Source organism: Stylophora pistillata, chromosome 2 (assembly GCF_964205215.1).
Source record: "Stylophora pistillata chromosome 2, jaStyPist1.2, whole genome shotgun sequence".
Lineage (NCBI taxonomy): Eukaryota > Metazoa > Cnidaria > Anthozoa > Scleractinia > Pocilloporidae > Stylophora > Stylophora pistillata.
In genome coordinates, this window is record NC_142520.1 from 53,032,039 (window position 1) to 53,055,690 (window position 23,652).

Here is a 23,652-nt window from a genome sequence, read left to right on the forward strand (position 1 = left end):
TAACTCGAACTGCTTCCTATTACCCTTAAATTTGAACTTGGCGGCTTCCTTAACGACTTTCGACTTTCCTTCAAGCTGCTTGCTTTGTTCGTCGAGTTGGGAGGACAGATAGGTTTTGAAAAGAGAGAACACTTGATCTACCAAAGGTGGATTTGATTGTTCTTGCTGTGATGAAGAGTTTTCTGTGACTTCGGGTGCCGGAGTGATAACGACTTCTGCTTCTGATCGAGCCGTCTTACTGTCCATTGCTACAACTTCGATGTCAGCGTGGAAAGCGAGAGTGAGAGGACTAAATCACATTGAACCGTCTATAAATAGTGAAACCACACCAATCAGGAATACCCAAGAGACACGCCCAAAATGGCGTGTTCAACAGTGACTAGAATCAACAATGAAACAAACTGTTGATGAGCTGTAAACTCCGTATACCAGCAGAAAATAAATTTTTTTTTTTAAAACATCTAATTATCAAATTGTAGACAAAAAAATTATTTATTTTTCTTTCAAAGCTTTCATATTTAAAATCAGATTTGACCCCCACCCTGGGTTTTAACCCTGGGTACAGTTGTTCAACCAACTGCATGACTGTACCACTCACTGGTTGGCTGACTGACCTAAAAAGAACAATACTTTAAGTTTCCGAGTAAACACAGGAATATCTACACGTCTACAAATGAAAAAACTACAAAACTTGACGTGGACGACAATCAAATAAAACTCGTTTCCATGGATTTAATCAAATAAGGAGAGACATTGGAAACTGCACTTGTGTGTACGTCCGTATATCCATATGACACGGCATGATACTCTATTAAGAGCAAATCACAAACAGTAAAATGCGAATATTTCAAGGTAAGAAATGTCTAAGAAGTAAAATGTACGCTGCTTTATCTTCATGTGCAGTCTTTAGTTACAGCTGGGATCTCTCTTTTTCTTCTTCCAGACTTGGATGACCGAGATTAGATCCTGTTTTACCCTTGATTCTCTCCACAAACCATTCCAGGATCTTCAGATCATTTGACGATGACACAGACAGTGTACAATAAATATTTGCGGGAGTTTCATCGGGTGGAAGAACAAGTTTTGTTAATATTTGTGCGGGAACACATTGTTGAGAGTTCTGCTTTGAAATCATTTCTTGCTTGATAGAGGCGCTGTCCGGTCTCTCTGTCTTCGTGAAGTCTGAAGGATATTCCAGCTTTTGAACTAATCAGAATTAACATCGTTCTTCTTCTCCTGATCGTTGCTTTCCTCACCGACGGTTTTTGACCAAGTGTTCGCTTGAAAGAGTCACTGTAACTGAACGGGGGAGGGTAGGGTAGGAGAGGGATTAATGAGGGGGGAGGGTTGGCTAGAAGAGGGATTAATGAGGGGGGAGGGGTGCACTCATAGTTTCCCTGTCAACGAACTTTCACCTTTACATCCCATAAGTTGTCGCATAAAAATTTCTTTATCTTCCCTCCTCGGCCCCCACACCCAGTCAAGGGTGTGGCTATGATCACGGGTGCTGTCTAAAAACAGGTCTAGATACTCTTGCTTTATTCTTTTCAGAAATTTAGAATAGACAATGACGACGCTGCATTGAGGAGAGTGTTAGGAAAGAAGAAATGCTAGTATCCCTAGATCGTGTCATAAAATACATATTTATTTGAATATTTCTGTGATTTCTGTAATTTATAAGCACTAATCGCTCTAGCTGCGATTACAAGAGGCGTATGCAAGGACTAAAAGTACTTGGTAAATAAATCTACTATACCGACAAAATATTTCAAACCTTGACTTTAGAAATTCAACTTTATTTACAAATGTTTCATGTCTCCTTATGAATAACAAAAATAATACGCGTAAACTGCTCAAGTTGGCTGTTTTTAAATTCACTGTCTTTCTCCAGTCTAAACCGCACCCAAATAAAAAATTTCCTCTTGTTCTTTCAGTAACGCAACGAAATCATTTTCCGTGAATTATATTATCTTGATACTTTTCAGTTTTTAGAGAATATTATACACCGTGACAACTACTCAATTTATCGACAGACTACTCCAAAAGAAAAAAATTTTAAAAACTTCTCATAAAATTTGTTTCTTTTTTTAGGACGAAAGCAAGTCTACTAGTAAATAATTTTATACTTCAAACAAATTAGCCACATCTTTATTCGGCCGGGTTTTTTTAACAGAGATCTGGGCCGAGTATAATGACTGTGTAGATAGCCTGTCTTTTAACCTGTAAAAACAACAAACACAACAATGCGATAAGAAAGCAAAGGAGAGTTAACTGCATCAAACGTCGTTTAATTCTACTCACTGAAGCGGGCGATTAAGTGTCAGTTGATGCTTGAGAGTTATTTATGAAAACAACTCACGTCATCACCTATGATTACTGAGCAAAGAAAGAGAACGGATAGTAAAATGGAGAAAAAGCCTTGAGGTTAAAGTCTGAATTTACTGTCATCTCAGAGTTAAGAGGGAGATTTATGATTCTATGTAACACGTTAAACGAAATACACTGTTAGGAAACTACGCCTAAAATTACTAACTGTGCTGTAAATGAGCTATACCTTGAGCGGGTTGAAGGCTGACATAGTGCACCTCATGAATATGTCCCAGTACAAGTGCTTTGCTTTCGTCAACTGGAAAATGTGGCGTAATCATTACATCATTGCTCTGGGGTAGACTGCTGATCACACGAATGCACGTTTCATAGTAGTTTGCTGCGGCACATAAAATCACGTGATCACCCCAAGCGCCATCTTGTTCCATGTGTGTTAAATATTCAGTCCATGCTTGATGTCCATGGACAAAGTTAAATAGATCTGTTCCATCCGGCTGTAAAAAAATCAGTTAAAGAAACAAACTTTAAAGAGGATTTTTGATAGCACCTTGACCGCGTGGGGTACGAGTGATGGAGTAATTTTTTTAAGAATGATACGAGAAGACCTTTAATTAGCAATTTAATGTAGAACAACAAGGATTCGTAAACAGCAGAAAAACAACAGGAAAGATCCATCATCTAGAGAACAACTGGAATTCTGTTTAGTGTTATCTCACGGACGTTTAAGGGGGGCATTTATTAAACCAAAATATTCAAATGACTAAAACCGTGAAAGTCTGCTTCTTCGGAGGCCACGTTAAGTAACAAATGGATTCAACTGTAACCAACATCATTGTGCGGCTTCTTAAATAATAAAGTTATGCAGTGAACACTGGGATAGGCTCTGGTGGTGTTGACCCGTACACACCTTTAACCTCAAAAGAACAGCACGTGACATACTCTGTTAGACATACGAACATCAACTTACTAGCTTTGAGTTACTTCTGAGGTACTGGACCAAGGTTTGTCTTAATCTGCCATGTGGGATTTTGATTCCTTTAACTATTTCCAGTTGTTCTGACAAGGCATAGAACATACAATTTCCTGATCCCTGATTGTCAGATATTCTGAAGCCCTTGTCCGATGCACTATTCCTCAGTCCCAATGATAGATCTGTTTTGCTCTTGACTTTGCTTGCATTAATGTGCATCTGCTGAAGTTCCCGGATGATTCGGTCGAGAGAGCCTGGAATAGACAAAGCTTTTATTATTCTAACAGCACGAAAGAAACGAAACAATCATCAGCTGAAAAATATTAATTTCCAATCTAGTAAGAGAAACTTGAACGGTAAAAAAAAAAGGGAAGAAAGGGCTTCAGCCACCAAACAACCGGTATTTTGCCGAACAACTGAGCCTTAAAGCGATAAACTGGAGGTCAATTTACTTTTTATGGGCCAATGAATACAATAATAATCAAGAGTGAAGAAGCAGAGAAGAAAAAAATCACGGAAAGGTCTACACTCTGACATACATGTGTAACTGGGAAAAGAACCCGAGGGCACGTCATTTAAAGAGAGAAAAGTGCCGTTGTTTAACAAAACTGTAAACCAAAGCTGCGCTCTAAACTATACTGAAATAAGCTGAATCTTTTATCTGAATATTTATTTTTGTAAACAGTGTCAAGAGGGCCAAAAGCTTGCAGTGGAAAGACAATTATTTAATGAAAAGAAACCTCTTAGAAAGAATACAAATGGCCCACTGCTTGCGTAACACAGCGGTTAGGGTTAAATTTAATAGAAATGAACTGGCCCAAATGTATTTCCTCTACCCAAATGTATTTCCTCTACCTGTGTCGGATGACCACTTTATTCTGAAAAGCCGGTACGTAAAAGTGTTTTTATAGGAACGGCATTTACAATTTGGCTTCGCTTTGACAACGAGCAAAAAAACGCTCCAAGTCTCCCTGTTTTTGGCAATTTATGTTTGTTTCCTGGTGAAATGGGAGAAAAACTTCCCCTGACTGAAAAAAATTACACCAAGCCATCCGTCCTGATCGGAAGTAAAAGAAATTTAAATTTATGTAAACATGTCTTTGGATTACAACCGATGAAAGCAGAGCTATAAGTCTTGACATGAATCCCTCGTGCGAAACATTATCAGAACTACCATTTTCGAAAAACGTAATTGGTCGAGAGATCAATGTTAGGGAAAGTAGAAATGTTGGATCTACCTGTAACCTGTCTCTAATTGTTTGGGGATGTCAGTTATCATGTGTTATTAATATTTTGGTACTCACTTGGAGTCACTAATGAATCAACTGTTAGTTGTTCGGTTGGCGTATCTACATTTCTGGCCTCCTGAGTTCTGAAACCTGTGTGTTGTCTTTTGAAGGGTAAACAGATAGAAAGAAACCTTTTTCAATATTGCACCAATCAAGAAGACGATAAAACAGCTGATTTCTATTCAGACTATTCAGGTTTAACACATTTTTTAATAGAAGGTGTCCCTGCTTTCCACGACGCTTTAAAAGAGACTGAACGCCGAGTAGCCCCCAAAAACACTTTTTGAAGAATATTCAAAATATTCTCACCATGAACAATGTCCCACATCTTTTCCACAAGAATGTCACACTGTTTCTCCCAGCTGAATTTCTCTTCATAGGAACTCCTTAGTTGCTGAATCTTCTTAAGTCGGTCTGATCTTTCCTTCTCTCGGACACCAGCAATTGCCTTTGCCCACTCCTTAGGGTCCTCAGACTCCACCACAACTGATTTGCCTGCTGGTACAGTGCACAATGCCTCACCAAATCCTGAGTTGCCACTGACAAGAATGGGAAGACCGGCAGACAAAGCTTCTAATGCTGTCAATCCAAATCCTTCGGTTCTTGAGGGCATTATGCAAAGATCAACTTCACAAAATAATTCTTTCAATTTCTCTTTACTCTGCACGAACTTCCTCACAGACAGCTGCGTTTTATCAATTCCACTCTTTAGCAAATTCGCTGCAGCCTCATCCTGTTTACAGTCAGCTGCACCCACGAAGATCAGATGGTAGGATCTGTCTTTCAGTTCAACTATTGCTCTGGCAGAGATATCGTAGCCCTTCAGGCTGAAGTCCTCTGGATCACCACGGCCAAACGTTAGAACCTTAAACTTATCCATGTCAACTGCAGCTTGTTTCACATAGGAAAACTCACTGAACGTGCTTGGCGTCAGTTGAATGATATCTTGGTGCTTCTCGCATGAGCGCAGGTAGGAAGAGTAAGCCTTTGTCAACTTTGGTCCAACTGCTACTACAGCATCTGCCAACTTACACAATTCCACTTCAGTTGTGTTCTTCTCTTCACCTTTAGAAATAGCCTCAGGATAGTTTTTGTGCATTCCAAGTTCTTCAGGTGCAGTGTGCACAACCTGAATTCACTTGCAACTGTGGTACTTTCTGATAACTTGGGCTTGCTTACCAAGCTTAGCACCATGACCCAGTACAAAGTCAATGACGAGGTCTCTTGGTGGGAAACTCAACCAGTCAAGAGGGTCTCTGTAGCCTGTAAGTTTCTCTGCTTCCCTGATGGAAACATTGAGGCTTCTTGCAGTTCTCTTGTCTTCTTCAGAACAGGCAAACTGCGGAACAAGGAGAGTGACATCCACTTGCGCATGTTTGGCCAACAGAATGGCAAGCTGTCTGTTTATGGCGGACAAGCCTCCCATTGATGAACTCCACTCACTGCCCAGGAGAGTCACCTTCAATGACGCGTCAGACTTCATTGGATCAATTTCACCTGATTCACCTTGTGATCTAGCAGCCAGATTTGAAGATAAACCCTGAAGAAAAAGACGTCATGGAGGATTAGGACAATAAAATAACATAAAATAATATGTGTGTTATCAAATAAATGTATGTTGATCAATACTTAACCAAGAGAAAAAAGAAAAGAATAAACTTCAAAACTAATTTCATCTTCATAAAGATTCTCTCACTTATATTTGAAACTGGAGACAAACTATCAGGGCTACCTTTCTCAACACTGATAACGGCACATTTAATTCTTAGATCAGGTAAAATAGAGGAGAAAATTTGCAAAGATAGATCAGAGGCTGGAAATCTGTGCTTAAAAAATCGATCATACCTCCGTTCTTCTTTTCAAGAACCATTTCTCCAATCCACAGGGAGGAAGTACTTTGTCATCGAGATTTCTTTTACATATTTCCGCTTGGCCTTCATTTGCATCAATGAGGTGGAAGCAGTCCTCGTGGGTGCACGTGGTTTTCACGTGCTCTGAGCATGCACGACTTGGTTCTTCTGCCCCTTGATGGCAGTAAGGACATGCAACACACAGCCTATACTGTAGTCCCCTCAGGTACGGCATCTCTTGTGACAAATTATAAAGGGTGTATTCAAGAAATTCACGAACGACACATGCTAGTTGAGCGGAGGTCTGTCCTACAACCTGGTGACTCTGTGTTCTTTGTCTCAAGATTACCTTCACAAATCTTGTTTTGCATATGAGGACAAAATCATGAATATCTTTCCCGGTGATGAACCATGCTCCATTTTGGTACAGGGTAGGTTGATGCGCGGGCCATGTATTTGAACACCATCGAATGGATCGTGAGACAAGCTGTAAGAAGAGACCATGAGGAACAAAGCCAAGGACAAACAGGAACTTGGCGCAGTCCTTCTTCAAAATGGACAGCCAGTCGCCTTCGCGTCCAGAACTCTCTCACCAGCAGAACAAAGCTATGCAACCATAGAGAAAGAATGTCTGGGAATGGTCTTCGCTTGTGAAAGATTCAATCAATACCTAGCACGCAGAGAGCACATTTCAGTCGAAACTGACCACAAGCCTCTTGAGTCAATATTCAAGAAGTCTCTATTATCAGCTCCATGCCGCCTTCAAAGAATGCTTCTCAGGCTGCAACGATTCAACCTGACCGTTAAGTACCAGCCTGGATCCCAAATGCTCTTAGCCGACCATTTGTCTAGAGCCACACAACATGAAACTTCTGAGCCAGAAGAATCTTTTCAGGTATTTTCCTTAGAGCTTTACAAACCCTGAAGGTCATGCCAGAACGACTGGATCAATTGCAACGTAGCACAAGTCATGATGACACTCTGCAGACACTAAAATCCACAATTCTGACCGGATGGCCAATGCAGAAAGATCAGGTACCAATCCAGATCCGGGAGTATTGGTCTTACCGCGAGGAGCTATCAGTTCACAATGGTGTTCTTTTCAAAGGCTCAAGAGTAGTCATCCCTAAATTACTAAGACCTGAAGTCAAATCCAGAACTCATTCCAGCCATTTAGGAGAAGACGCTTGCCTGCGCAAAGCTAGAGACGCTGTATTCTGGCCTGGTATGAATGCAGAAGTGAGTGACCTAATCAAACAATGTTCAATTTGCAAAGAATTTCAAGTCAAGAATCAGAAGCTTCCAATGCAAAGCCATGAGCTTCCTGACCGCCCCTGGAGTCGAGCAGCTGCTGACCAGTTCAAACTTCATGGCAAAGAATACATAGTGCTCGTTGACTACTACCCGGATTTCCTAGAAGTACAGAAATTGGAGGAAAACATTTCCTGTTCCACGATTAAATTCTTTAAGGAACAATTCAGCCGACACGGCATTCCAAATACTCTAACTACTGACAACGCTTCTCAGTTTACAAGCCACGAGTTCCATCAGTTTTCAGTTGATTGGGAATTCACTCACGTGTCCTCTTCCCCACATCATCCCAAATCCAACGGAAAGGCAGAGTGTGCTGTGGAAATTGTCAAATCTTTGTTCAGAAAAGCTCTCAAAGACAACAAAGACCCGTGGTTAGCCCTATTGGACCAACGCAACACACCAACAGAGTTCATGGAAAGTAGCCCTGCACAGAGATTGATGTCTACACGCACTAGAACCTTACTACCTACAGCTTCTAACTTACTGCTCCCTAAGATTCCCGAAAATGTGAATGCAAAGCTAAAATTAAAAAGGCAAAAGGCCAAGTGGTACCATGATCGCACATCACGCTCCCTACCAGAATTACATGTTGGGCAAGAGGTAAAAGTGGCACCTCTTCAGAAGAATCAAAGCTGGAAATCAAGTACCTTTATCAAGAAGCTATCAGACAGGTCCTATGTAGTAAAAACTAGTTCAGACACCCAAGTATTCCGTCGAAATCGGGAATTTCTGAAGCCAGCTACACCACCTGCTGAACAACCCAAACCAGTTCAAAGCAGTGATAGCCAGCTTACAAAGAGTGTAAACCAGCCTTCAAAGCAAGATGTCAAGTCAGCTAATCATGACCCGAAACCAACAATGGCATCACAAACTGTTCCTTTGAAGAAAACGCGTACCCGAGTTGTAAAGCCACCCTCGAGGTTCAATGACTTTGTTTTGTAGTTTATCATATGAAACTAGACTACAGCTCAAGAGAACGCGGAGTGTCTATATTAGAAAAACTGACTATCGGGCAACAACTTTAATAAGGACTCCTGAATTATAGTCCTATACAAAGTTCCATTTGTTCTGTTTTGTTTTGTTTCTAATTTTTATTTAGTAATTTCCCTTCCGACCTGGACAGTAACATTTTATTTATTTTATAGAGTTTTCGTTAGGAAGTTAGCTTACTCCAAAAGAAGGGAGATGTTACAATAAGTTACGTCACTTGTCACTTTACGTAGATTCCTTATTTGGTCATAAATAAATCAGCTGAGATCTACAGAGTTTGCAGTGTGCATACTTTAACAGTGAATGACCGGCCCCTGGTTGGCTGACTGGACAATATTTAAACAATACTTTAAGTTTCCGAGCAAACTCAGGAATAGCTACACGTACACAAATAAACAAAACTACAAAACTTGACGTGTACTACAGTCAAAACTCGTTTCCATGGATTTAATCAAATAAGGAGAGACATTGGACACTGCAGTGGTATGTACATTCATATGACACAGCATGATACTCTACTAAGAGCAAATCCCAGACAGTAAAATGCGAATATTCCAAGGTAAGAGATATGTGTAAGAAGTAAAATGTACGCTGCTTTATCTTCATCTGCAGTCTTTAGTTACTGCTGGGGATTTCCTTTTTACTTCTTCCAGACTTGATGACCGAGGTTAGGTCCTGTTTCACGCTTGATTCATTCTACAAACCATTCCAAGATCCTCAGATCATTTGACAACGACACATACAGTGTACAATAACAAATTGTGGGAGAACATCTAGCGGAGAACAAGCTTAAGTTTTGTTAATTTTTCTTCGGGAGCACATTCTTGAGATTTTCGCTTTGAACTCTTTTGGAGTTTGATGAAGGCGTTCTCCGGACTTTCTGTGTCTTCTTGAGGTATTAAGAGCGACTTTTTTTCAAGACCGCGTAAGAGGCGGCACATCGACCGAAAAATGACTATCCTCATATTTCATTCAAGACACCTTATGGTGAACATAGCAAAGTGTTATCGTTTCTTTTTCCAGACATGCCTCTTCATCCGAAAAAAATTCACGAAAACTAAAACGAGCTTCGTTAGCCGTGAAATGGCGGATATCGGTGCCCCGAGTAGAGACAAATGAAGTTGCTCATGAAAAGCGCGAAAGAAAGCAGGCCCATATTAATTTTATAGATTTGTATACGAAGGATCGAGGAATGGTTTAAGTAAACGGGACCATTTCATTTAATTTGGAGCCCATGGTACGCTTTTGAAAATCATCAGTATCTTAAAATCCAAATATCGCATTTCGTAGCAAATGTCCAATTATCGTTTTCCCCATGCGGTATAACTCAGAATCGGCTCAGGTTAAGCTCAAGTGAGAACTGATCAGAACGCTCCGATTTACCACAACTCTGTCCTGTCATAGTAAGTTGTTATAACCTTCAAGCTCGAGGTATTTTCATCAAAATTTTCTTTCTCAACGAGTTTTTTTGTTTGAAAATACATCTCCTTGCAACCTTTTTATCTCGTGTTTGCGTTTTTCTGCTCGAAATTCATTGTAGAGAAAGAGTCACTAATAATCACGAGTTTGTCTTTTTTTATGTAGTGTGGTTAACTCAATCGAAATATTTTTACTTGGCGTACTAATTGACATTCTTTTTTAGATTTTCAGGTTAAAAAACTGTTGAATCGGTGTCAGTGATGTTGTACACCGATTAATTCTCAGCTTCACATCTGGGGCAACCCACGGGCTTTTGACTGTCGTCCTTTGAACCTTACCAAGGTGGGGAAGGGAATTTGAACTGGAAGGGTCAAGTCTTTCCAGTGGAATAATGGTGGTTTATCTTTTAATATGGAGGCACTTAAAGCGAATGGCTCAAAAGAGAGGTTCTACAAGGTCTAGGTTTTGAAGCTTGAATAGTCAAATCAATCGCTGGTCAATAAGTAGAAAGTCACGGTCACTGATCTTGCCTTTTACTACAGATGCGACAATCAAATGAGGGCCTCCTCGGGAAGATGACTTTCACGCCTAACGTTGACGTTGTGGCCATTTTATACGGCTAATGCTAAAATTCTCTTCCTAATCATTGCTATCCCCATCAACAGTTTTTCACGAAGTGTTCGCCTTAATGGGTCGCTGCAACTGAAAGGGGAAGGGGAGGGTAAGAGAGGAAATAATCAGGGGGGAGGGGTGCACTTATTTACTTTCGCTGCCAATAAACTATCACTTGTACATTCGATAAATCTCCGTATAAAATTTCTTATCTTCCCTCCCCGTTTCCGCCCATCTCATATACCCAGTCAACGGTGTGGCTATGATCACGGGTGCTGTCTAAAACAGCTGCAGATATTCTTGAATTCTTTTTATCGGAAATTTAGAATAAGTATTAACAAAGCTGCATTGAGGGGAGACCTAGGAGAACAGAAACGCTAGTATCCCTAAATCGTGTCATAAAAAACATATTTGTTTAGATATTTTTGTGATTTGTGAGCACTAACCGCTCTAGCTGGGTTTACAAGATGCGTATACAAGCACAGCAAGTATTTAGGAAATAAATCTACTACACCAACAAATTGTTTCAAACCTACACTTTAAACATTGAAATTTATTTACAAATGCTTTATCGTGCTTTATGGAAACAAAAATTTTCCACGTGAATTGTTCAAGTTGCGTGTTTTCAAATTGACCATCCACCTCGTCCACCGTCCATCTCCAGTGTAAACCGAAATTAAAAATTTTTTCTGGCGCTTTCAGTAACATAACGAAATCATTTTTCCGTGAATTGTCTTATCTTGAGGATTTTCTGTTTTTACAGAATTATATGCACCGTGACAAATACTCAATTTATCGAGAGAGACTACTTCCGAAAAGAAAACTTTTAAACTTCTGAAAGACTTTGTTTCTTCTTTCGCCCAACGGCAAACGTTTGGAGACATCTTCACTCGGCTGAGTTCTTTTAAAGAGATCTGGGCCGAGTATAATGACTGTGTTGATAGCCTGTCTTTTAACCTGTAAAAACAACAAACACAACAGAACGATTAGAAAGCAAAGGAGAATAAACTGCATCAAATGCCGTTTCAATCTAGCGGGCGATTAACCGTCAATTAGTACTGGCAAGAAGTTTATGAAAACAAACCACGTCATGAAGTATGTTAAAATAAGCAAAGAAAGAGAATGGATAGGAAAATGGAGAAAAGCCTTGACGTTAAAGCCTGAATTTACTGTCATCTAAGAGTTAAGAGGAAGATTTATAATTCTATGTGACTCAATAAACGAAATAAACTGTCATGGAAGACTACAATTACTAACTGTGCTGTAATGAGCTATACCTTGAGCGGGTTGAAGGCTGACATAGTGCACCTCATGGATATGTCCCAGCACAAGGTGTTTGCTTTCGTCAACTGGACAATGTGGCATAATGATTATATCATTGCTGTGGGGTAGACTGCTGACCACACGAATGCACATTTCAAAGTTGTTTGCTGCGGCAAACAGAATCACGTGATCACCCCAAGCGCCATCTTGTTCCATGTGAGTCAGGTATTCAATCCATGTTTGATATCCATGGACAAAGTGAAACATATCTGTTCCATCCGGCTTCAACAAAAATCAGTTCAAAAAGCAGACTTGAATTGTCGAAAGAAATTCGATCGTGTAGAGTACTAATCAGAGATTAATTATGGCAGAATGGTATGAAACGATCTTAAATAAGTAATGTACTGTATGGAAACAACCTTTGTGGTTGAAAGATTTTTCAAAACGTCCTTGTACATTTCAAAGGCTTTGCAAACAGCAAGAAAAAAACTAGAGAATGACTAGAATTCTGTCATTTAATAGAGCTTTAAGGTGAACTTTTTAAAAACTGAAATATTCAAATGGCCTGCTATTTTGGACAAAAATTAATTGAAAGAGTAACCAACATCACTGCGTGGCCTGTTAAAAAATAAAGTTCAAACTTTCAGTTCCTCTTTTCACTGGGGGTAAAAGCTGCTATCAGAGCTCCCACATAAATACCATGATTCCATGCAGCAGTAGCAGCAGCAATCCTGGTCACTTCACGCTGTAAACACTGGGATAGGCTGTGGTGGTGCTGGTTAGTTGACCAGTAAACACCTTAACCTTTATCATACTCTTTAAAAACGAACATCATGTGAAATACTCTGTTAAACATACTAACATCAACTTACTAGTTTTGGGTTACTCCTGAGGTACTGGACTAAGATTTGTCTTAATCTGCCAGGTGGGATTTTGATTCCATCAACAATTTCTAGTTGTTCTGACAAGGCATAGAACATGCAATTTCCTGATCCTTGGTTGTCAGATATTCTGAAGCCTTTGTCTGATGCAATCTTCCCCAGCCTCGATGATAGATTTCTTCTGCTCTTAACTTTGCTTGCATCAAGTTGCATCTGCTGAAGTTCCTGGATCAATCGGTCGAGAGAGCCTGGAAGAGACAAAGTTTTTATGAATCAAACTACATGAAAGAAGCGACAGCGTCAGCTGGAAAATATCAATTCCCAATCTTGTAATAGAAACTTGAATGGAAAAATAAAATAGGGCTTAAACACCAAACAACCGGTGTTTTGTCGAAGAACTAAGCCTTGAAACAATAAACTGGAAGTCAACTGAGTACACTGATAATCAAGATTGAAGAAGCAAAGAAGCAAAAAAATACGAGGTCTACTCTCTGACATATCTGTGTAACTGGAAAAAGAAACCTTAAAGCCGATCATTTGCACTATTTTGGAATATTCCTTGCCCGTTTCCTCGCATATTTCTTATTTTTTAATAAAGTGGCCACTGAATTTGGTTTTTAAAAAAGCGGCCACAATCGTTCTCAAATAGAATTTCAAGCCTTCGCATTGTCTTCTCATTTCGCGCGCGAGATGTCAGTACTGAAAAAAAAAAAACAAAAAAAAACAAAAAAAGACAGCTTTTGTATGTGGTACAAACTCTCCACCTTTTAAACCGATATGTGTATATTTTCATTTTGTTGACAAAAATGTGGACTTACACCAAAACTGTTCCTTCGACTTGATATATTTTTAACGTTCAGGGGTGTACACACAATGATTTTTACAAATTAATGTTTGCGTAGTTACCAAACAGATGAGAGGTAAAACCATCAGCAAAGTAAACAATTGGCCAGTCACGAAAACAACACCTCGCTTTCCCCTATAAAAATTCGCCGGTTACTCATTTTAGCGATATGTAACGATGTAAATACTGACGGCTCGCAGTGAGAAGAATGAAGGCTTGAAATTGTACTTAAGAACGATTGTGGTCTGGACACTTTGTCAAAAACTAAATATACCGGCGAACGGCGACGAATATTCCACAATAATGCAAATGATGGCGAAAGATGATCGCGGAAAAGCAATTGCATTAAGCGTCTTCACTCATAGTTACACCTTTAGTCTTTCAAAGAGCTTTGACTCGGTTACACATGTGCTAACTGCGACGAGTATTTTAATCAAAATCGAAACTCCTTCGAAGAAAGGTCCAGTTAAATTTTAACGCCGAAGCATTCCTTCGGAAATGTAATAGAGGTGTTCTCGTATGATTTCGGAAAGTCGTTATTATATCGATTTGTTTACATCTGCCCCATTCTCATAGTCGTTTGTACGCTTCGCGTACCCACGACCAAAAAAAAAAAGAAAAAAACGCCCCAAGACTTCCTTTTTTACGCAGTTTATGTTTGCTTTCTGATGAAATGGAATAAAAACTTCAATTGACTAAAACAAAAATTACACCAAGCCATCCGCCCAGATCAGAAATTAGAAGAAAATCAAACTAGTGTATACATATCTTTGGATCATAACCGGAGAAAGTAGAGGTACAAAAATAACATATGTCTCTTCCGCAGTGCAAAATATTATCACAAGTGCCATTTTCAAAAAGCGTAGCTGGCCTGAAGTTGAAAGAAAAGAAAAGGAGAAATGTTGGATCTTCTTCAAACCTGTATGTTACTCTTTGGGGATGCCAATTGCCATGTATTATAAATATTTTGTTACTCACTTGGAGTCAGTAATGAATCAACTGTTAATTGTTCGGTTGGCGTATCGATATCTTCGCCCTCCTGAGCTCTGAATCTTGGGTCTTGTCTTTTGGATGCTAAAAAGATAAAAAGAATCCTTTTTTCAATATCACACCAATCAATAAGAGGATAAAACAACTGATTACTATTCAGGTTAAACATATCTTTTTATATGTAGTGTCCCAGCTTTCCATGATGCTTTATAAGGAACTGAAAGCCGAGTCGTCCCCAAAAACACTTTTTGAAGGATATTCAAAATATTCTCACCACGAACAATGTCCCACATCTTCTCCACAAGAATGTCACACTGTTTCTCCCAGTTGAACTTCTCTTCATAGGAACTCCTCAGTTGCTGAATCTCATGGAGGCGGTCTGATCTTTCCTGCTCTCGGACACCAGCAATTGCCTTTGCCCACTCCTTAGGGTCCTCAGAATCCACAACAAATGATTTGCCTGATGGTAGAGTGCACAATGCCTCACCAAATCCTGAGTTGCCACTGACAAGAATGGGAAGACCAGCAGACAAAGCTTCTAATGCTGTCAATCCAAACCCTTCGGTTCTAGAGGGCATCATGCAAAGATCAACTTCACAAAATAATTCTTTCAATTTCTCTTTACTCTGCACGAATTTCCTCACAGTCAGCTGCCTTTTATCAATTCCACTCTTTAGCAAATTCGCTGCAGCTTCATCCTGTTTACTGTCAGCTGCACCCACGAAGATCAGATGGTAGGATCTGTCCTTCAGTTCAACTATTGTTCTGGCAGAGATATCGTAGCCCTTCAGGCTGAAGTCCTCTGGATCACCACGGCCAAACGTTAGAACCTTAAACTTGTCCATGTCAACTGCAGCTTGTTTCACATAGGAAAACTCACTGAACGTGCTTGGCGTCAGTTGAATGATATCTTGGTGCTTCTCGCATGAGCGCAGGTAGGAAGAGTAAGCCTTTGTCAACTTTGGTCCAACTGCTACCACAGCATCTGCCAACTTACACAACTCCACTTCAGTTGTGTTCTTCTCTTCACCTTTAGAAATAGCCTCAGGATAGTTTTTGTGCATTCCAAGTTCTTCAGGTGCGGTGTGCACAACCTGAATCCACTTGCAACTGTGGTACTTTCTGATAACTTGGGCTTGCTTACCAAGCTTAGCACCATGACCCAGTACAAAGTCAATGACGAGGTCTCTTGGTGGGAAACTCAACCAGTCAAGAGGGTCACTGTAGCCTGTAAGTTTCTCTGCTTCCCTGATGGAAACATTGAGGCTTCTTGCAGTTCTCTTGTCTTCTTCAGAACAGGCAAACTGCGGGACAAGGAGAGTGACATCCACTTGCGCATGTTTGGCCAACAGAATGGCAAGCTGTCTGTTTATGGTGGACAAGCCTCCCATTGATGAACTCCATTCACTGCCCAGGAGAGTCACCTTCAATGACGCGTCAGACTTCATTGGATCAATTTCACCTGCTTCACCTTGTGATCTAGCAGCCAGATTTGAAGATAAACCCTGAAGAAAAAGACGTCATGAAGGATTAGGACAATAACATAACATAACATAATATGTGTGTTATCAAATAAATGTATGCTGATCAATACTTCACCGAGAGAAAAAAGAAAAGAATAAACTCCAAAACTAATTTCACCTTCATAAAGATTCTCTCACTTATATTTGAAACTGGAGACAAACTATCAGGGCTACCTTTCTCAACACTGACAACGGCCCATTTAATTCTTAGATCAGGTAAAATAGAGGAAAAAACTTGCAAAGATAGATCAGAGGCTGGAAATCTGTGCTTAAAAATCGATCATACCTGCGTTCTTCTTTTCAAGAACCATTTCTCCAATCCACAGGGAGGAAGTACGTTGTGATCGAAATTTCTTTTACATATTTCCGCTCGGCCTTCATTTGCATCAATGAGGTGGAAGCAGTCCTCGTGGGTGCACGTGGTTTTCACGTGCTCTGAGCATGCACGACTTGGTTCTTCTGCCCCTGGATGGCAGTAAGGACATGCAACACACAGCCTATACTGTAGTCCCCTCAGGTACGGCATCTCTTGTGACAAGTTATGAAGGGTGTCTTCAAGAAATTCACGAACGACACTTGCTAGTTCGGCGGAGTTCTGTCCTACAACCTGATGACTCTGTTCTTTGTCTCAAGATTACCTTCACAAATCCTGTTTTGCATATGAGGACAAAATCATGAATATCTTTGCCAATGATGAACCATGCTCCATTTTGGTACAGGGTAGGTTGATGCGCGGGCCATGTCTTTGAACACCAACGAATGGATCGTGAGACAAGTTGTAAGAAGAGACCATGAGGAACAAAGCCATGGATAAACAGGAGATACAATGGACAGGGATCTGCTGACGACGGTTTCATCTTACAGAGTTTATCAGGTGATGACTTCAGCTGAGCTGGTACAAAGTACTTTACGTCAGTCGGGGAAACTGAGAACTTAGCGATCAAACCAAATCGCTCCATCATGTCTAAGATGTCTTCTTTGATGATTCCTTGTCCAATAAAGCTGGAGAACACATGATCAACATGTTCCATGCTGAGGATGCCACTTCCTTCAAGTTCTTGCCAGTACTTAGCATTCAGGGCATTCTATAAAATGTACAAAAATTCAGCAATTCTGGATAAGGGAAGGCTACGTAATGTTCCTTTTGAACGTTTCCCACATACATGTAAAACAACTGAAAAAATACTTTACTTCCATCAATGTACTGAAATGGTCGGATATTAAACTTGGGCAAATTTGTATCTTGGGTTGCTCAGAGGTGAATACGCCCACTAGCACACGCAAAAAGAACTATTCAATTGTGTGAATACAATTATTGTGAGCAGTAGCAAGTTAATGCAAGTCTCTAATTGTAAATAAAGAAGGCTAAGTCAATATATGACCTGACAAGGTGCAAAGAGTAGGTGAAATAGTATGAGGTCAACAAATCATACGATTATAACAATAAACTATAAAAAGACACATGTTCACAGTTTAAAGAGTCACAGTTTTTGCATTAGTTCTTTCTTCGAAAAAACAAGATGCTTAGTTTCCTGTTGTTCTAAATTATTGAACAACATTTTCCACGTAAGCTAGCCTTTCCAAAGTGAAAATAGTTTTCTACCTGTTTATTGAAAGGTGGTATGGTTATCAGCTGCTTGAACAGATCAATCAGCCACTGAGCCTTCAGTACAACTGTACTGCGGTGCTTGATTATCATCCCCAGGCCATGGTAAAAACTGATCATGGAGTCAAACTCTTTAGCATTTTCCATGAAACAATCTTTTCTTGCGTAGTGCTCTAGTTGTTGCAGATTTCTGTTATAAATCTGTTTGGCCACCAAAGCTTCAATCACCTTTTCAAACAAAAACCACCTAAAGGGCAACAGACTACTTAGAGTGTATTATGGCATAAAATTAGGTATTGATTTCAGTCAGTCGTGTATGTATTTGTACTCTTCTAGTGTACATTCATATTTGGCCGTATGGTGTCTTCAACTTTCAGGAATAATCAACGTGGTTATTTTGTGCAACAACATCTCAATTCAGAAAACCTTGCCTTCTCAGATATCAATCACATCTTCTACTCTTTTATAATTATAACATTGTCTCCATGTCAAGAGTTAGAGTTCTTTTTGTCTGCACTGAATGGACTGCTGAGTATTTGCACGATCTGATGTTTTAAGAGTTTTGATGAACTTTAAAGTACTGGAGGTGGGATGGTTTTGCATTGATATACATTTTCATGCATGTTCAGTTATGCTGAATATGCCGAATATATATTTAAAGAAATTTTATTGCTGTCTATTTTGAATAAATTATTGATCCTGAAGTGCTTGAACTGGAGTTATTCCAAATAAATTGCTTTTTCATTTACCTGACTGGTATTTTCTCACCCATATAAGGCTCCTGCCACAACACTTCCAGGATTGTGTTCTGTAATTCATTTATACCATCTACTTTTCCTTCTTGCCCTGCAGGATATATTTAGAAAAGGAATTCAAAGCATGAAGCAACACAGAAACATGTGCTTACAATGAGCATTATTTGTATTTTAATTGTGTGACTGCAGAGATTTTACAGCTGACAACATAACTAAGATGATTAACTCTTCAAATCCCACTATTTTAAGCCTCTGTTCCTAACTCCAAACTCTGAAATTAATGGATCTGTCAGCAAAAAAGTATAGGACCCGGTATGGTGCCGCCTTAAACTAAGAAGAGTGCAGCTAATAAAAACAAAGAAAAAAAACATAACTTGCTTTCTTGCTTTCATTACAAGCCTTAACTCATTCTACCAGTCTTTTAAAATTTTACTGAAACACAATACAACCACTGAATGTGAGTCAGATAATATGAATGCTTGCCAACCAAAATTAATTGTAAAGTGTTTTTAAAACTGATGAACGTCAAACAAGTTTGTGTGCAGCACCCAGTGAAGAAAATCGTGTGTTCTGATTGGCTACCCAAGCAAGTAAGATGGACTCAGGATCGCATACTTTGATCCCACGCATCAAAAAAAGTGTGTGGAGCAGTTTGTAACTTTTTGTCAATGTGCAGCCATGGTCACCTCACACTTGGGTCAATTATTTACAGTCATCAATTACTTTAGAAACATATAACAAAGGATACAACATAAAGGCAAACATCTTACCTGTTTCATTCGTTTTTTTCTGCTTTCGACTCTTCTGGAACAGTTTCTTAATCAAGTTTAGTCTCTGTGATTTTGTGTTGTCAATGCAGAATAGAGGCCTGACCACATGTCTCTCACATTCCATACCAGAAATTCTCTCCTTAATTTGTTTCTTTATTGCTGCTATGTCTTTGACTGGTTTGTCCGCATGTGTGCCAACGATGAACACTGGGGGGCGGAGGTAGGGCAGCTTGTGTTGTGCATCATCATCTGTGTCACTGGTTGCCAGGGCAACACTATGTACTGTAGCCAACCATGACAGCAAATTTTCCATGTTTGTTTCATTGTTAGGGTTTTCCAATTTCACATCATTTCTCCCTTGTCTCATGCAGGGCTCAGCTGGGGCATCCAAAGGCTTGCTGAGATTGTGCACCAATATGTATAGTGCTCGCTGTGATAGGAAGATAGGATGGCTGGCATAGTACAAGTGCTGCCCTGCAAAGTCCCACACATCCATTGTAACATAGGGTTCCTCTGTCAATAAAGCACTTTCAGTGGGTTTCCCCTGAGCATACTCCAACCTCTGATTAACATGCTCCTCAGTATCAGGCGGTTGAAAAACATCAATCATCACATCAGGCTCAGCTTGCACGTTTTCGTCTTTACATTCAGTAGAATGTTCATTGCCATTGTTTTGCAGAATGTCTGTGAAACCTTCATCCTCCTCAACCTGAATGGAAAATTAAATGAAACATTATGCTCACTTAAGTATATATAATTATGTATTCAAAACTTGATGTTATGAACAGGCTGCTAAATTGTAAAAAATTATGATCACCTCAGTGTAGAATAATTTTAAGGGGACAAAAAAACTGTTGTGCTGCTTTACTGAAGGGGGTATGACAAGATAACTTGGTTTACCAACTGAGTTGAAGATGTAAATTGGTTACTATAAAGAGTTCTGAAGCTGACATCTCAAGTGTAAGAGCCCTTAGACAGAGAGAAACTTAATTGCACAGATTAAGACATTGAAGAGCAAATCCTCCCACCCTGGAGCTAGTCAACTCAGACCAAGAAATGTTTGTTGAGTCTGAAGTTACATAGCATAACATACTTTCATTGAAGCTCCTCCATAAGGATTTGTTAGCCAAAATGTAACAAAAGTTATCAAAAAATTATTACATAAGATAATAAAAAATAATTACAACTAAAAATTTATATATAATTGGAGAAAAAATCCCAAATTTCCTTTAAGTTGAGTGAAGACATCACTGAAAAAGCAGTTGAAGAATGGAAAAATCAAAAGATGCCCCTCATTTTTATGGTAAAAGTTTTGCATGTATGCCTTCAGTGAAGATAGTTATTAAATAAATAAAAATTACTTGCAGATCTTTTTCTTTTTCTAGACTCATCTATCTAAACACTTGTCAAAACATCCAAAAGAAACAGACTCTTTCAGACATATTCTGAATGTAAGAAATTTAGAATTTTCATAGAGAAAAGTATTTTGAAACATATCAAGTTTAAATCCAACCCATATTCCCTTAAAAAGTATATTATCTCATGAGGCTAATTTGGCTGCCTTCCTCCCTCCTCTTCCTTCTTCCTTTCTTCCTTTCCTGGCCCTTCCTAAAACAAAAAGAGTTATAGAGAGAGAGAGAGAGATGTAAAATTCTCAACACTTTACAAAACTCTCAAACCTGCTTTGACTTGAAAACATCTCCAACTTCATCTTTTAATTTCAGTTTTCCTTCATCAATTGTATCTTCCTTTAAGATCTTCTTTCGAGAAATATCTGCTCCACACATTCTGTCTGCCACAATCTTTGCTACATCTTTTGAACATTCCAATAGTCCTGGTTTACTCTCCCTGCTCAACTGCCAGTTTTTGACAGCTTGGTCAACATCAATTTTACATTTTGAAGGATCCACTTCAATCCCCTCAGTACTCTGTTCTTTAGGGTCAAATGGGAGGCCTAAAAGACTCTTCTTCAGACTGGTTTTACCAGCACGATCCTGACCAACCAGTATAATACGCCCACGGTAAACTTTTACATATCCATCTTTTAAAGCCTCTTCATAAGCCAACTGTGCTTTGCTTCCGTTTGCTCTTTTAGAGTCTAATTTAAAAAAATAAAAATTGTCATGATTGAGCCAAAGGAAAAAGTCTAATCAGAGGAAGTTGTAATAATAAGAAACCTAAACAAAAAGCAATTTTTGTTTTAATAAGCTATAAAAACAATCTGAAACAAGCTTAGAAGTAGGTACGTCAATTTAATTATGTGTCTACTATGTATAAATTTAAAAACTATCATTGTATATACATACAAGAGTCATTGCATTGGTGGGTTTGGTTTAATATACACATGACAATTATAAACTGACTCAATGAAATGAAACATTAAGCGTTTGATTAAAATGTGAGTGATCAAACTAAAAGTTAAGGCAATAACTGATGTCAATTCTGCCAAATGGTGTCTGGAAAACAGAAAGGAAAATCACATATTCCCAAATGGTAACAACTGATAGATTTTAAAATATTACAAGGCCAGCATAAATTATGGTGTAACAATTATCAAAATTACTCCTGACCAGTGAAGACAAAAGTTTTATTCCCATGACCTAAAATCTCATTTTAAAATCATATCAGTCCATCAATTCTGTATGATAAGCTAAATGTTGTTATATAAATTATGCTTTATAACTTCCAATAAAATAAAGCAAAAATTACAGTTACAACTATTCCAAGATAAGAAATGATTTGTGATAAACTTAATTCTTCCTTAATTAAAATCAAATAAACAAAGAGCAAAAATTCCAACAGCAATTCCTACAACTGTGAAATGATTTGCAATAAACTTCTTCAATTCCAATCAAATAGAAAGCAAAAATTACAACTTACAATAATCCCTTACTGTAAAATGATTTGTAATAAACTTTATCCCTCCTCAATTCCCTATCAAATTATAGTACACTGTAGTTCAACTTAAATTTCAATGTCAGCCAAGTTGTTAAAATAAACCTTTCAAGATATAACCAAAACTTCCAGTAAAAATGTCATGTATTTGTAAAGTGATGCAAACTTCGTCCAATCATACAGTATAACTGTGATAGCATTTACTTCATATTCTTCTCAAGCTTTATTATGAAACTATTGTCAGCTGCCTGTAATTCTCAGTAACAAGCAGCATAACCACTTCCAAGTCAACCAATAGAACCAATTTAGTAAATGCACATGTTACAACATTAATGTGGAGAGGAATTTCCTTTACTCACCTGGGACATCTAATAATAAAAAGTAATCCTTATCCTTTAGCTCCATAACACTTCTCATTCCTTCAACTGTAAAAGGATTCCCTCTCACATCCAAATATTTGAGTTTCTTCAGCTGTTTTATAACTGGACTCAACACAGTCAACTGGTTGCCACTCAGCGACAGTTGCTTCAGCTCCACCATCTCTCCAATAGCATCAGGGATGCTGGTTAGATTGTTATATGCCATGTTCAGCACTCTGAGTTTCTTCAGCTGTTTTATAGCTGGACTCAACACAGTCAACTGGTTGTCATTCAGCCACAGTATCTCCAGCTCCACCATCTCCCCAATAGCATCAGGGATGCTGGTTAGATTGTTATCTCCGATGTTCAGCACTCTGAGTTTTTTCAGCTGAGTCAAACTTGTAGGGAATATGGACAGCTGGTTTGTACTCACAACAAGTATCGTAAGATTGTTTAGATTTCCGAGATTTTCAGGTATTGTTGTAAGTTTACTCTCTGACAGGTAAAGTTCCTCCAACTCAGTCAATTCAAACAAAGCTGCAGGCAATTCATGCAAATTTTGCCTACAGAGATATAAACTCTTTCCTCCCCAAGATGTTGACATCTTTCTTCTTAACTCTTCTTTAGAAAGAAATTCCATTTCATTCATGGGAAACTGTCACAATAAAAACAAAAGCTGTCATTAAAGGTGAGTAACTTAAACTAACTTGCTTTGGCATTATAACCATTGAACCAAAAATGGAAAAAATGAGGTTTATAATTTAACTTCTACTAAACCAAACTAATGAGTTATATTTTATTCCTCTAAGTACAATCTTTGGAAGCCATCCACCCTTCAGTGTTCTTTTAAACACTCTGAGTAAACACTGCTTATTTGTAAGAGCTCTAGTTATTTATTTTCATGTTAGACATTTTGACTTAAGTCTCACTGTATAATTTTTTTTGTCAAAAAATAAACTGCTTGCGTTATACATGTTAACAACAAGGCTATTAC

The 23,652-nt window shown here is 38.8% G+C and overlaps 2 protein-coding genes across 5 annotated transcripts; both read right to left on the minus strand.

The window, feature by feature from the left end:
* Nucleotides 1-1,624: 1,624 nt before the first annotated feature.
* LOC148740313 (uncharacterized) lies at nucleotides 1,625-6,705 on the minus strand. 3 transcript variants are annotated; one of them, XR_015997113.1, is made up of 5 exons: nucleotides 6,433-6,705; nucleotides 4,897-6,127; nucleotides 3,296-3,552; nucleotides 2,302-2,822; nucleotides 1,625-2,220 (listed from the first exon to the last, which is right to left on the minus strand). XR_015997113.1 is itself a non-coding variant. In XM_088750515.1 (5 exons), the coding sequence occupies exons 2-5, from the start codon at nucleotides 5,684-5,686 to the stop codon at nucleotides 2,216-2,218; spliced, it is 1,320 nt and encodes a 439-aa protein (XP_088606641.1). In that variant the 5' UTR covers nucleotides 5,687-6,127; nucleotides 6,433-6,705; the 3' UTR covers nucleotides 1,625-2,215. The 3 variants fall into 3 exon arrangements, 2 of the variants coding, with proteins under 2 accessions (XP_088606641.1, XP_088606640.1); XM_088750515.1 differs by having other exon boundaries at nucleotides 2,555-2,822; XM_088750514.1 differs by having other exon boundaries at nucleotides 1,625-2,822.
* A 4,600-nt stretch (nucleotides 6,706-11,305) lies between these two features.
* On the minus strand, nucleotides 11,306-23,533 carry LOC111320521 (uncharacterized). 2 transcript variants are annotated; one of them, XM_088750476.1, is made up of 11 exons: nucleotides 22,659-23,290; nucleotides 21,084-21,502; nucleotides 19,405-20,113; nucleotides 18,629-18,725; nucleotides 17,877-18,126; nucleotides 16,560-17,358; nucleotides 15,025-16,255; nucleotides 14,739-14,834; nucleotides 12,908-13,164; nucleotides 12,050-12,317; nucleotides 11,306-11,729 (listed from the first exon to the last, which is right to left on the minus strand). In XM_088750476.1, the coding sequence occupies exons 6-11, from the start codon at nucleotides 16,797-16,799 to the stop codon at nucleotides 11,725-11,727; spliced, it is 2,097 nt and encodes a 698-aa protein (XP_088606602.1). In that variant the 5' UTR covers nucleotides 16,800-17,358; nucleotides 17,877-18,126; nucleotides 18,629-18,725; nucleotides 19,405-20,113; nucleotides 21,084-21,502; nucleotides 22,659-23,290; the 3' UTR covers nucleotides 11,306-11,724. The 2 variants fall into 2 exon arrangements, with proteins under 2 accessions (XP_088606602.1, XP_088606603.1); XM_088750477.1 differs by lacking the exons at nucleotides 11,306-11,729; nucleotides 12,050-12,317; nucleotides 12,908-13,164; nucleotides 14,739-14,834; nucleotides 15,025-16,255 and having other exon boundaries at nucleotides 16,696-17,358; nucleotides 22,659-23,533.
* Nucleotides 23,534-23,652: the final 119 nt, after the last annotated feature.